We start from the raw sequence: 17281 nt of genomic DNA, 5'->3' as shown, positions 1-17281 counted from the left end.
GGAACTGGGTTTGATTCCCGGCTCTGCCGCCTGAGCTGTGGAGGCTTATCTGGGGAATTCAGATTAGCCTGTACACTCCCACACACGCCAGCTGGGTGACCTTGGGCTAGTCACAGCTTCTCAGAGCTCTCTCAGCCCCACCCACCTCACAGGGTGTTTGTTGTGAGGGGGGAAGGGCAAGGAGATTGTAAGCCCCTTTGAGTCTCCTGCAGGAGAGAAAGGGGGGATATAAATCCATACTCCTCCTCTTCCTCCTCTTCTTCTTCTTCTTCTTCTTCTTCTTCTTCTTCTTCTTCTTCTTCTTCTTCTTCTTCTTCTTCTTCTTCTTCTTCTTCTTCTTCTTCTTCTTCTTCTTCTTCTTCTTCTAATGTTTAGGTGGAATCTCTTTTCCTTCACCTTGAACCCATCACTCCCGGTCCTAGTCTCTGCAGCAGCAGAAAACAAGCTTGCTCCCTCACTGGCATGACATCCCTTTAAATATCTAAACATGACTATCATGTCACCTCTTAACCATTTCTTCTTCAGTCTAAACAGCCCCAGCTCCCTAAGTCTCTCCTCGTAGGGCATGGATTCCAGACCTTTTACTATTTTGCTTGCCCTCCTCTGGACCTGTTCCAGCTGGTCAATATCCTTCTTAAATTGTGGTGCCCGGAATGGTAGAATGCAGAATAGAGAGGTACAGTTACATCCTCGATCTGGACACTATTGATACAGCCTAAAATCGTATTGGCTTTCTTGGCTGCTGTATCACACTGCTGACTCATGTTCAATTTGTGGTCTACTAAGACTCCCAGATCCCTCACCATCTGAGGCTAGATGGACAGCAACAAGAGAAAGGGTTAGAGAAAAACTTTGGAACTCCCTGTCCTTAGAAATTTATCTGTCTTCCTCTATCAGTATTTTCCTCCAGCTGGCAAAGGTATTGTATTTCATTTGGCAGGGCCGGATTAAGTCCAATTTAAGCCCAGCCCAGGCTTGGTTCCCCGGCCCTTCCATTTGCAAGATTCATAATTCAGTTTACTTGAAGTTCAGTCTGACCAGATTTCACATATTCACAATACAGCCTGTTTTTCATTTCATTTATTTAACACTTTATAGCAAAAAGCAGTTGATTTGCTTATAACTAGGGCTGGGCAGTAGAAAAACACAGTTTTTCAACCATTTATATTTTAAATTGCCATAAGGGAACAAAGCAAATAAAAATGTTAAAACTTATTGTTTCAAATGTTTCCAGCTAGAACATTTTTCCAAATTTTGTGAAAGAAAAATTGTGCTACAGTGTTCTGTTTTTCCTGACAGGGCACAGATAGGCAGGCACACAGATAGACAGTTATCGACCATTGGGGTGCTGTGTGGTTTCCGGGCTGTATGGCCGTGTTCTAGCAGCATTCTCTCCTGACGTTTCGCCTGCATCTGTGGCTGGCATCTTCAGAGGATCTGAGTTATCGACCATTATTGCATGCATAAACAATCATTGTTTTTGAAAACCTTAAAGATAATTAGCATTTTAACATTTGTGGATGAAAAGATAATTGTTGTCCACTTATTTATACGATGTATATACAAGTAAACTGTTGTCACAGCCCCAGACTTATTCAATGAAGGAGTCAGTACTTTGAAAGCACGATTCTTATTTATTGATGGCAAGTCTAGAAAAGCTGTTGACTTATATTGTCAGAACTGAGTACATGAAAACAGGCAAAGTATTATATAGACCCCGGCACAGATACATCTGCGTGCCCCCCTTCCAGCATGGTGTAATGGTTCAGAGCAGGTGCACTCTAATCTGGAGAACAGGGTTTGATTCCCTGCTCTGCCGCTTGAGCTATGGAGGTTTATTTAATGAACAAGATTAGCTTGTACACTCCAACACACAGCTGGGTGACCTTGGGCTAGTCACAGTTCTTCGGAGCTCTCTCAGCCCCACCCACCTCACAGGGTGTTTGTTGGGGGTGGGAGGGAAAGGAGATTGTAAACCCCTTTGAGTCTCCTACAGGAGAGAAAGGGGGGATATAAATCCAAACTCTTCTTCTTCCTGAAGCGGGAAGGCACTCACACACACACGGTTTCCTCAGACGGTGAGAACTGGGATGAAGAAGAGGAGGAGGAGGAGGAGGAGGAGGAGGAGGACATAGCAGGTTCCACCCCTCCCCTCTGTAACTGGGAGATAAGGTGGACTGATGCAAAGAAACATTCCCAGGCCTGCTTGAGCGGGAAGCATTCAGTAGACAGAAATATGGCAGGACCCAGGCTAAGACACTAGAGCCATGGTGGCGAACCTTTGTCACTCCAGAAGTTATGGGCTACAATTCCCATCAGCCCCTTCCAGCATGGCCAATTGGCTGATGGGAATTGTAGTCCATAACATCTGGAGTGCCAAAGGTTCACCACCACTGCACTAGAGGATCATGACAGCTGGCTGCTCCCTGTGGTTGCTGCGATACAAATACATGTGCTTGTCGTCAGTAACTTCAGCTGCCAGAATTCGCATTCCCTGGGTGGCAGTGCTACGACGGCTTACAGATGGTGTTGATCTTTATGTGTTTTAGTTAAGAGTATTGGCTGCATTTCTATCTGTAAGATATGCACATATGTGACAGAGACTTTTACTGTAGGACCCCAGTTCACCTGAAGTTGAACTAACTTTCTTTGTGTGGTGGTGCCCCTTTTTCACCCCCCCTTCTTTAGCCAAGGTAATTTTTTTTGTGGTGGGGGTGCCCCCTTTCTTCTTAGTGCTTAGGAGCAGCAGTGGCGTAGGAGGTTACGAGCTGGTGTATCTAATCTGGAGGAACCGGGTTTGATTCCCAGCTCTGCCGCCTGAGCTGTGGAGGTTTATCTGGGGAATTCAGATTAGCCTGTGCACTCCCACACACGCCAGCTGGGTGACCTTGGGCTAGTCACAGCTCTTCTGAGCTCTCTCAGCCCCACCCACCTCACAGGGTGTTTGTTGTGAGAGGGGAAGGGCAAGGAGATTGTAAGCCCCTTTGAGTCTCCTGCAGGAGAGAAAGGGGGGGATATAAATCCAAACTCTTCTCTTCTTCTTCTCTAAGCACGTACTTATTTTCCTTAACAGTTCCTCTGGGACTGCCAATAACACTTATGGGCCCTCCTTCTCCTCTGCAGGCAGGTCTCCTCTGCAGGACTGGTGTGTCCCATGAAGGCAGGCTGTGACCAGTCAGTCACCAGTTAGAGGGAGGTCAAGTTCGAGGTTCTTGAACGATCACTCTACCTCTCTGGCATAGAATGGGCTGGGTGGAACCACAACTGGTTCTGGTGTTGTGCGTTTATGTGTTTGAACTGAATTATTTTATCATTTCAAGTGCTGTTTTTGAATTACTGAACAGAATTATTTTATTATTTCAAAACGTTGTTTGGGGTGTTTTCACGTTCGGTGCTGGGCAGACCCAGATTGGGTGGAAAGGTGGCTTAAAATGTTTTAAATAAAATAAGTAAATAGTTTTAAATACTTCCAAGGGGGCATGCTTGGAGCTTGCGCTTTATCTGCCCACTCCAAAGTAAAGAGACAAGAGTTCAGGCAGCAGCCGTCTGGGCTGTGAAAAGGCACCTGTCCCTTTGAGCCCAAATAAATCTCCTCCGTATTTATTGTCATGCCTCACCCCATGGCACAGCAGTTGACTTTTCACTTCTTACACACACACAGATAAGGTAACAGCACTTCAATAGCCTCAGTTTTTTCGTAACAGGTGTGTTTTGTGTGTGTGTAGAAGTTGTAATCTTGCCAGCTTCTTTCTCACAGATTTTGGAAGATAATATATTTAAATTGCCTCTGGTTTTTATAATAGGTAGTGGTGTGTGTGTGTGTGTGTGTGTAAGTTCTAATATTGTCAGCTTCTTTCTCACAGATTTTGGAAGATAACAGCATTTAAATAGCCTCCGTTTTGTGTGTGTGTGTGAGTGAGTGAGCTTCTTTCTCACAGATTTTGGAAGATAACAGCATTTAAATATATTGTCAAAAAAGGCTTTTAAAATATATTGTCAAAGTATTTAAATAGCTGCCCTTTTTCTTAACATGTGTGCCTTGTGTGTGTGTGTGTGTGTGTGTGTGTGTGTGTGTGTGAGCATGCAAGTGTGAATTCTAACCTTGCCAACTTCTTTCTCACCACCCCCACCCCCTGCCCCCCACTCCAGGCCATATTGGAGAGCAAGTGGCCCTCGAGTACTCAGGGGGGCCGCCTTCGCTGGGCCAAACTGCGCAACGTGGTGTTGGGGGCTGCCCAGTTTCGGCAGCCGCTGCGCCTGCGCCAGCAAGAAGGAGAGGTTCGGAGTCTCAGCGCCCAGTCAGGTAAGGACCCGGTTTTATCCTGTTTAACTGGAACTATCCAGTTAATAGAAAAATGTGGAAAGAGCTGGCATATCGGGTCGCCAAGGGTCGCGAATGACTGAATGGATAACATCAGTTAATTATTTCGTGCATCCAAGTTCGGCAAGCTGCATGCATGAGCGGAAGCATTGACCAGGAAAAGAAGGAGAGTTTGGATTTATACCCCACCTTTCTCTCCTGTAAGGAGACTCAAGGTGGCTGACAAGCTCCTTTCCCTTCCTCTCCCCACAACAGACACCTTGTGAGGCAAGTGGGGCTGAGAGAGTCCTGAGAGAACTGTGACTAGCCCTAGGTCACCCAGCAAGAATGTAGGAGTGCAGAAACACATCTGGCTCACCAGATAAGCCTCTGCCCCTCATGTGGAGGAATGGGGAATCAAACCCAGTTCTCCAGACTAGAATCCACCTGCTCGTAACCACTACACCACGCTGGCTCTCAGTGATGGGCACGGAATTGTTTTTTAGAACTTGTGACTTACATTACGAATGATCCCTTCAGCCCGTGTTGGAAAGGTGTCAGCGAGCAATCTCTGTGGTTGCTGACAGACTAGCAGAATAAGGGACCGCAGTAGGTTACCGTGTTGGCTGATGAGCATGGCCTCTCAAAGTTGGTGCTGGCTGAAAATCGCATGTTTCCCTTTATGCTGGCAGAGGGCAGCAGAGGTGCGAAGGCGCCGGCCTCCCGGTCCAGATCCAATCTGCAGCGGCAGACGACGTGGTCCGGGGTCAGCTTGCGTGACAGTTTGCCATCAACGTCTCTGGTGAAGAGCGGCAGCTTAAGCTTCCCTCAACACGAGGAAGCTTTGACAGCGGGAGCTGGCATGGCCGATGGTGAGTTTTGGGAGGTGGGTGAAGAAGACTCGCTTTTGGAGGGCCAGTAGAAGACAGCTGAGGTGACAGCACTGCCAGTTCCCATTGGGAGGGGGGGATGATGATGATGATGATGATGATGATGATGATGATGATGATGATGATGATGATGATGATGATGATGATGATGATGATGATGATGATGATGATGATGATGATGCAAGAATTACAACATAAGAACAGCTAAGAACTGGTGGGAACATTGTCCAGAGAAAGTAATGGAAAATGAGAAGGTCAAGATCCTGTGGGACTTTCAAATCCAAACGGACAAAGTATTGAAACACAATACACCAGACATCACCGTGATCAAGGACAAGAAAGTGAGCATCATCGACATAGCAGTCCCCAGTGACAGCAGGGTCATTGAAAAAGAACAGGAGAAGGTCACTAGATACCGTGATTTGAAAATCGAGCTTCAGCGTCTATGGCACAAACCAGCTGAGGTCGTCCCAGTGGTAATCAGCACACTGGGCGCCATCCTCCAAAACACTAGGGCAGCACTTAAAACATCTTCGAATTGACAAAATTAACATCTGTCAAATTCAGAAGGCAGCCCTGCTGGGACCCGCACGAATACTACGCCCATACATTACAACTTCCTAGGCCTCTGGGTGAGGCTCGAATTGTAATGAAGGTCAACAACCAGCTAAAGATCTGATAGCTGTGAAATCTATAATAATAATAATAATAATAATAATAATAATAATAATAATAATAATAATAATAATAATAATACTGTGTTGTTAAGTATATAATAATAATAATAATAATAATAATAATAATAATAATAATAATAATAATAATAATAATAATAATAATAATAATATGGATTTATATCCCGCCTTTCTCTCCTGTCAAGAGTCTCAAAGCGGCTTGTAAACTCTTTTCCCTTCCTCTCCCTACAACAGCCACCTTGTGAGGTTGTTAGGTTTGAGAGAGAGTTCTGAGAGGACTGTGACTGGCCCAAGCTCACCCAGCAGGATTTATACCCCACTTTTCTCAATTTTTCAGAAGTTTCAGAGCATCTTGCAAATTCCTTCCCTTCCTCTCCCCACAACAGACACCTTGTGAGGTTGGTGGGGCTGAGAAAGCTCTGAGAGAACTCTGACTTTCCCAAGGTCACCCAGCAGGCTTCATGTGTGGGATCAGGGAAACAAATCCAGTTCACCAGATAAGAGTGCACCCTTCACGGGGAGGAGTGGGGAACCAAACCCAGTTCTCCAGATTAGAGTCCACCTGCGCTTAATCGCAACTCTACGCTGGTAGAAGATAATTAGAGCTGAGGGGAAGAATTTCCACTGTGCAGTTGTTGAGACTTTATGAGGGACCTTTTTCTTTACCTTCTGTCCTCTCCACTTCGCAGTGTCCAAAGCATCGGGCAGCCTGGGCCACAGCAGCAACACGCTGCCCGCTGTGCCCCCCTGGCTGCGGGGCCTACAGGACGAGCCCGGAAGCTCGGAGGACGGGAGCCTGTCGGACGTCAACAGCTTCTTGACAGACGAGAGTGACCGGTTGACCCTGAGTAGCGTGGATGCTCAGTCTGAAGCAGCCAAGGCGGGGCCGGGCCAGGTGTCTGAAAACCACGCTGGCGGCACGCCTCGTAGGAGTCTGGCCGCCAAACTGCAACAGCTTCTGTCCCCCATAAAGAGGCCTTCCCTCAGACACGCAGCCAGCTTGGAGCGCTCGCACACACGCCACGGGTCAGAGCAGCGCGAGCCCCCGCCTCGCCGCAGCCCCTTGGAGACCCATTTGCTCCTTCCCCGGGAACGGCCAGGCTCCACGGCGTCTGAGGTAGGCCTGTGGTAGACTTGAGGGTGACATGAGGATCTTTCATCCGGTTCTCAATCGAGGCAGCTCACTTCCTGTGGTATTTCTCCCCTGACAGAGTTCCGTATCCCTGGGCAGTGAATATGACCTCTCGGACACATCCGTGTGCAGTTTCAACCTCCGCAAATCCAGTGACCGGCTTTCGGAGTCCCCGGCTGTCGAGGTACATCCTGGCTCCCTCAGCTTTCCTGGTTTGCCTCTGTTCCCTTCAAAGCTGTCACTTTTATGACCGTCAGTGTGACACGGTAGAAAAGGAAACCTGCCTTGAAGACTCCATAGTCTAAAGTAGGGGTCCAATCTTTTTGAGCGTGTGCACAAAATGGCTGCCGCAAGAGAGGGAGCCACCCACAGGATGGCCAAGTGATGAGCAGAAATGGGCTACTTTTAAAGTTGTAGTTGTAGTAGTAGTAGTAGTAGTAGTAGTAGATTTCACAGCTGCCAGATCGTTAGCTGGTTGTTGGCCTTCATTACAATTTGAGCCTCACCTAGGAAGTTGTAATGTAATGAGCCTCACCTAGGAAGTTGTAATGTATCGGCATAGTATTTGTGCAGATCCCAGCAGGGCTGCCTTCTGAATTAGACAGATGTTAATTTTGTCAATTCGAAGATGTTTTAAGTGCTGCCCTAGTGTATTATTATTATTATTATTATTATTATTATTATTATTATTATTATTATTATTATTATTATTATTATTATACACATAACAACACAGCACAAGTGTCTGGAATTCATCTCTGAATATCGAGTCCTTCCCAAGGACCTAGGATATTAGAGGTATTTGCGTAGAATATGTACAGTTGTTGTTGTTGTTATTATTTATTCGATTTGATAAACCGCCCTACTCCCAAAGGGCTCAGGGCGGTGTACAGCAACAGACAACAACACAATAAAACAAATCGAATAGCCCCAGTTAAAAACAATACAAAACCTTAAAACTATAGCAGCAGTAACCTTCAATAAATAATTAATAACAAGAGACGTCTGGCATCAGACCCCAGTGATCAGACCCTGGGAGTGAGGGGGTTGGCAGATGGTCAATTATATAGCCAGTGCGCAGGGCAATAAGAGGGTGGGAAAAGAGGTGTCAGAGAATAAAACCAGGAGGGTGGTGGCAGCTGCCACTGAACCAACATTATTTTAATCTCCTCAGACAAATGGGTAGAATCGTAGAATCATGGAGTTGGAAGATACCGTCAGGGCCATCAAGTCCAACCCCCTGCCATCAGGGAAAAACAATCACAGCACTCCCAACTTCAGCCTCTGTTTAAAAACCTCCAAAGAAGGAGACTCCACCACCCTCCGAGGCAGTGCATTCCACTGTCAAACAGCCCTTACTGTCAGGAAGATCTTCCTGATGTTTAGAAGAAGAAGAAGAAGAAGAAGAAGAAGAAGAGTTTGGATTTATATCCCCCCTTTCTCTCCTGAAGGAGACTCAAAGGGGTTTACAATCTCCTTGCCCTTCCCCCCTCACAACAAACACCCTGTGAGGTGGGTGGGGCTGAGAGAGCTCCAAGAAGCTGTGACTAGCCCAAGGTCACCCAGCTGGCGTGTGTGGGAGTGTACAGGCTAATCTGAATTCCCCAGATAAGCCTCCACAGCTCAGGCGGCAGAGCTGGGAATCAAACCCTGTTCCTCCAGATTAGATACACAAGCTCTTAACCTCCTACGCCACTGCTACTCCTAGGTGGAATCTCTTTTCCTTCACCTTGAACCCATCACTCCTGGTCCTAGCCTCTGCAGCAGCAGAAAACAAGCTTGCTCCCTCACTGACATGACATCCCTTTAAATATCTAAACATGACTATCATGTCACCTCTTAACCATCTCTTCTTCAGACTAAACATCCCCAGCTCCCTAAGTCTCTCCTCGTAGGGCATGGATTCCAGACCTTTTACTATTTTGGTTGCCTTCCTCTGGACCCGTTCCAGCTGGTCAAAACCCTTCTTAAATTGGGAAATGTAGTCAATAGATCGCACAGCCAATGAAGATGTTTTCAAAATGTTTCAACAAAAGAATCATTTTAAGATTCATTTAAAATGCTTTGAGGCTGCAAATGAGGCAAAACAATGTGAAACTCCACGGAGGAAATGGTTTATTTCCTACCTGTTTTAAAAGATTTGTGCAAAAAGGGCCATGGTCGAGGGATCAGAATTATGAGCATGCTGCAATTCCTAAACTGGGGGAAATAATTACAGTGTGCACCACTGGCTGTATAATTCAGCTTCTTCAGGATATTGAACATCACCTTTTTTTAAAAAAATGCTAGTCCTTTTGGCCTTTGAAATACATCCAGGCCAGGCCTGCCAAGATCTCAGAAGCCAGATGGGTGACTGAATAACATTGGGAATGGGGGTGGGAGTGATTCAGCGCTCTGCTTACCACATTGCCCTCCCCGTGACTCATAAAACCGGAATCAATTAAGCAAAGCAGTTTTTTGAGTCTCGATGAAAAAGAAGAAGAGTTTGAATTTATACCCCACCTTTCTCTCCTGTAAGGAGACTCAAAGGCTTACAAGCTCCTTTCCCTTCCCCTCCCCACGACAGACACCTTGTGAGGCAGGTGGGGCTGAGAGAGTTCCAAGAGAACTGTGCCCTAGGTCATCCAGCAGGCTTCATGTGGAGGAGTGGGGAAACACATCTGGTTCACCAGATAAGCCTCTGCCACTCAGGTGGAGGAATGGGGAATCAAACCTGGTTCTCCAGATTAGAGTTCACCTTTTCTTAACCACTACACCACGCTGGTGTAGTGTGTTTATGATTTATTGTTGTTATTTGGAAAGGTGGACTGTAAATTATCTCAGCGAGATAGAACAAAATGTTTGGAGTAAATATACTTGTCTTAGTTATCTATCTAAATCAATGGGTACTCCCCAATGGCTACTCAAATCTGTGACATTTCCCTCGTCCCTGTTTTTTTCAACAACCCTGTGAGGTAGGTTAGTGGTCCCAGATCCTCCAGTGAGTTTTGATGGTAGAAGTAGGAATTCAAACCTGGATCTTTCGGGGTTCTAATTTGATACTGTATGTCACACTGGCTCATATGGAGCACTTCTGTGTTCTATTCCACACACCCCATAGATCATTTAGCAGAATTTTCCTACTGTTCTGAATGTACAGCCGCTCACCACCACCCCGCCCTAGTCTTGTCAGTGCATGCTTATCTTTATTTATTAATTTGCTTTTATTTATAGCCCTAAGATTTGTGCAGATTACACAGAGTAAAAAAGGTACGACCAAATAGCAGGAGAGACCTGGTAAAAAATCAGGCGTCTTGGGAGCCGTTTCTTAAAATGCAAATTGCAGGCTCCTGTAGCCTCGGATTGCCTTGGGGCCATGCAGTGAAGAAAGTGGGCAGTTCGGCTTCTGCTCAGTTTTGCTGCTGGAAACTGGGTTACCCATTTTGCTGTTGTATCCTTTTCTCAAGGAGCAGCAGTGGCGTAGTGGTTAAGAGCAGGTGTACTCTAATCTGGAGGAACCGAGTTCGATTCCCCGCTCTGCCACTTGAGCTGGGGAGGCTTATCTGGGGAATTCAGATTAGCCTGTGCACTCCAGCACACACCAGCTGGGTGCCCTTGGGCTAGTCACAGCTCTTCGGAGTTCTCTCAGCCCCACCCATCTCACAGGATGTTTGGGGGTGGGAGGTGGGAAAGGAGTTTGTAAGCCCCTTTGAGTCTTCTTGCAGGAGAGAAAGGGGAGATATAAACCCAACTCTTCTTCTTCTTCATAGGATGCTGAACAGACGTGCCCTTATTTAAGCATCAAATCCTGTACCAAATTGCAAAATCAAGTAAAGGTTGAGGGTTTAAATCCCCTTTCCTTTTCTGTACCGGAGCCTGCAGTTTTCATTATATGGATTGAACGGAAATTTCAAATGGGACTGTCTCTAAGGGAAAAGGCAGGCGTGCCTCGTGATTTATTTATTTATAATTGGTTTTATATACCGCCCCTCCCCCGAAGGGCTCTGGGCGGTGAACAACACAATAAAACAATAGTTACAATAAAACCCCCATTAAAACAACAATCAATAATATTATATTGGCATCCAATCATAAAAACAGAACTTCATAGATCCACCCTGGAAAATAAAACAGAGAAGCGGAGAACCCAGAATGTAAAGAAAAGGAGGGGGAAAGGGGAGGGGGCATCAGCGGCCGGCCCCTCCAAACGCCCGGTGGAACACATGTGCGTTTATGATTTATGGTTGTTGTTTGGAAAGAGACAACCTGTTGTAACTAATCAAGAAACCTTGGGGGAGAGTGGAACGGTGGTGATTAAAATCCGGTGTAGGGGAGCTGTGAGCTCAGTCCAGAGGCGTGGGGGGGTGGGGAATGGTGCCCGGGGCAACACCTGCTCCAGCACCCCCCCCCCTTGTCCCCCCTCCTCTCAGTCTTCACCCCTCACCAGGCTGCCATTCCTTCAGTAGCAGCCTTATGGGGCTGGGGCTCGAGGGCGGGCGTGTGGCATGATTCTCTGCCTGCCCACGGAAATCAGCTGCTGTGCACCCAGGGACATATGACCCCACACATCCCCATGAGCTTCCTCCGCCTCTTAGCTGGCTCCATTATAAGAACATAAGAACAAGCCAGCTGGACTCAGACCAGAGTCCATCTAGTCCAGCCTTCTGCTACTCGCAAGAGTGGCCTACCAGGTGCCTTTTGGAGCTCACGCGGCAGGGATGTGAACCCAACGCTTTCTATGCCAAGGTTGCTCCCGAGCACCTGGACTGTTAAGGCATTTGCAGTCTGCAGATCGGCGAGGCATCAAGATTGGTAGTCATAGATCTCACTCTCATGATCCCATGATCTTGGCCCTCTGGCTCTCAAAAAAATTCGAAGCGTGGGCTCTCCCATAATTTGTATTCTCTATTTTTTTTTTTTTATTAATCCACTTGGAACTAAACTCCAAGCTAATCCTCCCCCACATCTCACAAACAAACCACAGAAGGCTCGCTCCCAGCAAACACTAAAAGAACTTTTATTTCTATTTTCCCTTTCCTTCCATAGAAACGCATTGCTGGAAGGGACCTCCTGCTTTTCTGACCTCTCCTTTCTCGTGCCCAGGTGCTGCTTTCCAGCTACAGCCCATGCCCGGCCTGCAGTTCCTTGGTGGCCCATTTGGCAGCGATGGCCGGGTGGGAGCTCCCTCGACTCACCCAACTCCTCAACACCACCTGCCCTTCTCTGCCCCCCTCGGCATCTTTGTGCCCCTTCCTGAACATCGTGAGGTTCAAGACTTCCAGGTCCCTGCCCAGGTCAGGAGTTTCAGAGCTGCTCCTGTGCTTTGGCGCACTGAGAGAAAGCCATAAAATGTACTGTTGTTCAGTGGCGTATGACAGCCCTGGGGAAGGGGGCAACCCCCCTGTCCCCAGGCGCAACTAATCTGGTCACATGGGGGTGCAAAACCAGTTCCCCACGTGCCCAGATGCCTCCGGGTGAAGGCATGCTTGCTGCCTCGCCATGTTCGGACTCCCTCGGCCCTGCCCACGCTTGCCATCAGCATGGGCAGGGCCGCAGGAAGCCTCAACACGACATGTTCTTCAGGCTCTCTCAGCCCTCACCATGTCATGGGGAGCAATGACTGGGCGGGGCTGAGAGCGACCAAAGGCGCGGCGCCCTGCCCCCCTCCCCGCTTCTGCCTTTCCCAGACCCTTCTGTAGACCTATTTGGGGTGACAAAGGTTGGACATTTTATTTCTTTCTTTCTATTATTTATACCTTTCCTTTCTCACTTGGGCTCAAGGTGGATCATACATAGAGTGAATTAATACAATCAACATAATAGGTCATACAGTGGACAGTGTGTGGATAGGATTTTCACGGCTAGTAGAAACCTGAATCAGAAATCTAGGAACAGAAACACTCTCAGGACACATTAAATGATGCCAAAATTATGCGGTAGGACTCTTAGTTTCAGTCAGCTACACCAGTACTATAGACCACAGTGTCTAATAATTTATCCAAGTAAATAACTTTGTGAACAATGGAGTGTTGTGGGGTTTCCGGGCTGTATGGCCGGGTTTCAGTAGCATTTTCTCCTGATGTTTCGCTTGCATCCGTGATTGGCTGCCTCAGAGGATCTTGATGGTAGTAAAGCAAGTGGAGTATATATACCTGTGGAATGTCCAGGGTGGCAGAAAGAACTTCTTTGCATTGGCTAATAAGCGTAAAGGGTGCAATTAGCTAGTGTGATTTGCATGTGCCATATGGAATCCACCCATTTTAGCCTCATGTAAGTAAACAACAAATGAAGTTGCATAATCAGTTAGGAAGGGCATCTACATAGTAGTTTCCTGGCATTTTAATCCCTTTGATTGCTTCCCTGCCTGGAGAAATCCTGTGTCTGGGGGTAGTCTACCAATCCTTGTTTCGTTGATTCCTAGTGTTTTTAAGTACTGGTAGCCAAACTTTGTTCATTTTCGTGGGTTTTCTTCCTTTCTGCTGAAATTGTCCGCCGTGCTGCGGGATTTAAAATGGTTTCTCGGTGTAGTCTGATGGGTAGCGGTTGTCAGGAGTGAATAATTTAGCACAAAGCAACCCTATTGCCCTCATAGCTTAAAACTCCTATTGCCCTCATAGCTTAAACCTAGAACTTTTCTTTTGTGCCCAGTTTTATTATTTTCTGCAAGCATGTTTCTAGCCCCTCATAAGAACATAAGAACTAGCCTGCTGGATCAGAGTCCATCTAGTCCAGCTCTCTGCTACTCGCAGGGGCCCACCAGATGCCTTTGGGAGCTCACATGCAGGATGTGAAAACAATGGCCTTCTACTGCTGCTGCTCCCGAGCACCTGGTCTGTTAAGGCATTTGCAATCTCAGATCAAGGAGGATCAAGATTGGTAGCCAGAGATCGACTTCTCCTCCATAAATCTGTCCAAGCCCCTTTTAAAGCTATCCAGGTTAGTGGCCATCACCACCTCCTGTGGCAGCATATTCCAAACACCAATCACACATTGCATGAAAAAATGTTTCCTTTGTGAAAAAGGTTCATTTGGCCACCTTGGGCCAGGGATAGACGATAACAACTTTTTCTGCTCTCTCACCTAGTGTTACAGACAGCTCTGACACCAGTTCCGTCTCCTCCGACTGGCCACGAGACAGCGAAGCGCCAGCCCCCGGAGGGCAGGGCCCCGTGCTCAGTGACCGGTACCACTGCCTGTCCCTGGATGAGACTGAACCAGAACCTGAGAGGGAATCCAGGACTGGCTCACTATGCAACGGTTTTGCAGAAACTCCGGTATGTTACCCTCCTTGACAAATGGGATCCTCTCTAATAAGAACATAAGAACATAAGAACTAGCCTGCTGGATCAGACCAGAGTCCATCTAGTCCAGTGATGGCAAACCTTTGGCACTCCAGATGTTATGGACTACAATTCCCATCAGCCCCTGCCAGCCCCCCCCCCCCCCCCCCCCCACCCCCCCCCCCCCCACCCCCCCCCCCCCCCCCCCCCCCCCCCCCCCCCCCCCCCCGCCCCCCACCCCCCCCCCCCCCCATTCATGCAATGTGTGATTGGTGTTTGGAATATGCTGCCACAGGAGGTGGTGATGGCCACTAACCTGGATAGCTTTAAAAGGGGCTTGGACAGATTTATGGAGGAGAAGTCGATCTCTGGCTACCAATCTTGATCCTCCTTGATCTGAGATTGCAAATGCCTTAACAGACCAGGTGCTCGGGAGCAGCAGCAGTAGAAGGCCATTGTTTTCACATCCTGCATGTGAGCTCCCAAAGGCATCTGGTGGGCCCCTGCGAGTAGCAGAGAGCTGGACTAGATGGACTCTGATCCAGCAGGCTAGTTCTTATGTTCTTATGAGGGCTAGAAACATGCTTAAAATAATAAAACTGGGCACAAAGAAAGTTCTAGGTTTAAGCTATGAGGGCAATAGGGTTTAAGCTATGAGGGCAATAGGGTTGCTTTGTGCTAAATTATTCACTCTGACAACCACTACATCAGACTACACCGAGAAACCATTTAAATCCACAAGCACATGGACAATTTCAACAGAAAGGAAGAAACCACGAAAATGAACAAAGTTTGGCTACCAGTACTTAAAAACACTAGAATCAAAACAAGGATTAGTGAACCCCACCCAGACACAGGATTTCTCCAGGCAGGAAGCAATCAAAGGGATTAAAATGCCAGGAAACTACTATGTAGATGCCCTTCCTAACTGATTATGCAACTTCATTGTTACTTACATAGGCTAAAATGGGTGGATTCCACTCAACACATGCAAATCACACTCGCTAATTGCACCCTTTACACTTATTAACCAATGCAAAAAGTTCTTTCTCCCACCCTGGACATTCCACAGGTATATATACTCCACTTGCTTTACTACCATCAGATCCTCTGAAGACGCCAGTCACAGATGCAGGCGAAACATCAGGAGAAAATGCTACTGAAACCCGGCCATACAGCCCGGAAACCCCACAACACTCCATTGTTCACAAAGTTATTTGGATAAATTATTAGACACTGTGGTCTATAGCACTGAATTTAGCTGACTGAAACTAAGATCCTACCACATAATTTTGGCATCATTTAATGTGCCCTGAGAGTCATTTCTGTTCCTAGATTTCTGATCGGTTCTACAACCGTAATCCTATCACACTGTCCACTGTATGACCTATTATGTTGATTGTATTAATTCACTCTGTGTGATCCACCTTGAGCCCAAGTGAGAAAGGAAGATATAAATAATAGAAAGAAATAAAAATGTCCAACCTTTGTCACCCCAAATAGGTCTACAGGGTCTGGGAAAGGCAGAAGCCGGGAGGGGGGCAGGGCGCCGCGCCTTTGGTCGCTCTCAGCCCCGCCCAGTCATTGCTCCCATGACATGGGCGGGGCTGAGAGAGCCTGAAGAACATGTCGTGTTGAGGCTTCCTCGGCCCTGCCCATGCTGATGACGACGTGGGCAGGGCCGAGGGAGGTCGAACATGACGAGGCAGCAAGCATCTTCACGGAGGCATCTGGGCACGTGGGGAACTGGTTTTGCACCCCCATGTGACCAGATTAGTTGCGCCTGGGGACAGAGGTTACCCCCTTCCCCAGGGCTGATACGCCACTGAACAACAGTACATTTTATGGCTTTCTCTCAGTGCGCAAAGCACAGGAGCAGCTCTGGCGCTCCTGACCTGGGCAGGGCCTGGAAGTCTTGAACCTCGATGTTCAGGAAGGGCACAAAGAGGCGGGGGCAGAAGGGGCAGGTGGTGTTGAGGTTGGAGTCGTCCGAGCTCCACCCGGCCATCACTTCTTCGTCGTACACCAAGGAACTGCAGGCCGGGCATCGCGAACAGCTGGAAAGCAGCACCTGGGCACGAGAAAGGAGAGGTCAGAAAAGCAGGAGGTCCCTTCCAGCTCTACGTTTCTATGGAAGGAAAGGGAAAATAAAATAAAAGTTCTTTTAGTGTTTGCTGAGACGAGCCTTCTGTGGTTTGTTTGTGGATGTGGGGAGGATTAGCTTGGAGTTTAGTTCCAAGTGGATTAATAAAAAAAAAGAATAGAGTTATGGGAGAGCCCACTTCGAATTTTTGAGAGCCAGAGGGCCAAGATCATGGGATCATGAAGTCGATCTATGGCTACCAATCTTGATCCTCCTTGATCTCAGACTGCAAATGCCTTAACAGTCCAGGTGCTCGGGAGCAACAGCCGCAGAAGGCCATTGCGTTCACATCCTGCACGTGAGCTCCCAAAGGCACCTGGTAGGCCACTGCGAGTAGCAGAGAGCTGGACTAGATGGACTCTGGTCTGATCCAGCAGGCTAGTTCTTATGTTCTTATGATAGACCCAGCCAGAGGCGGAGCGCTCATGGGGATGTGTGGGGTCACATGTTCCTGGGTGCACAGCAGCTGGTTACGTGGGCAGGCAGAGAATCGCCTGCCACACGCCCGCCCTCGAGCCAGCCCCACCAGGCTGCTACTGAAGGAGCAGCCTGGCGGGGTGGGGCTGAGAGGAGGGGGGACAAGGGGGGGTGCTGGAGCAGGTGCTGCCCCGGGCACCATTCCCCACCCCCCCACGCCTCTGGACTGAGCTCACAGCTCCCCTACACCAGATTTTAATCACCACCGTTCCACTCTCCCCCAAGGTTTCTTGATTAGTTACAACAGGTTGTCTCTTTCCAAACAACAACCATAAATCATAAACGCACATGTGTTCCACCGGGCGTTTGGAGGGGCCGGCCGCTGATGCCCCCTCCCCTTTCCCCCTCCTTTTCTTTACATTCTGGGTTCTCCGCTTCTCTGTTT

The 17281-nt window shown here is 47.8% G+C and overlaps 1 protein-coding gene across 1 annotated transcript in view; it reads left to right on the top strand.

Annotated features, from left to right (window-relative positions):
* DENND4B (DENN domain containing 4B) overlaps positions 1-15662 on the top strand; it is a 70088-nt gene extending 54426 nt beyond the window's left edge. The window contains exons 18-24 of the mRNA XM_048503379.1: positions 4150-4303; positions 4993-5172; positions 6575-7002; positions 7097-7201; positions 12100-12290; positions 14081-14270; positions 15612-15662. Of these exons, the coding sequence (XP_048359336.1) occupies positions 4150-4303; positions 4993-5172; positions 6575-7002; positions 7097-7201; positions 12100-12290; positions 14081-14270; positions 15612-15662 (1299 nt within the window). The remainder of the gene's footprint in view (positions 1-4149; positions 4304-4992; positions 5173-6574; positions 7003-7096; positions 7202-12099; positions 12291-14080; positions 14271-15611) is intronic.
* Positions 15663-17281: the final 1619 nt, after the last annotated feature.

This window comes from Sphaerodactylus townsendi, linkage group LG01 (genome assembly GCF_021028975.2).
Source record: "Sphaerodactylus townsendi isolate TG3544 linkage group LG01, MPM_Stown_v2.3, whole genome shotgun sequence".
Lineage (NCBI taxonomy): Eukaryota > Metazoa > Chordata > Lepidosauria > Squamata > Sphaerodactylidae > Sphaerodactylus > Sphaerodactylus townsendi.
The sequence above is the reverse complement of the archived record's forward strand: the minus strand, read 5'-3'. Positions and strand labels throughout refer to the sequence as shown.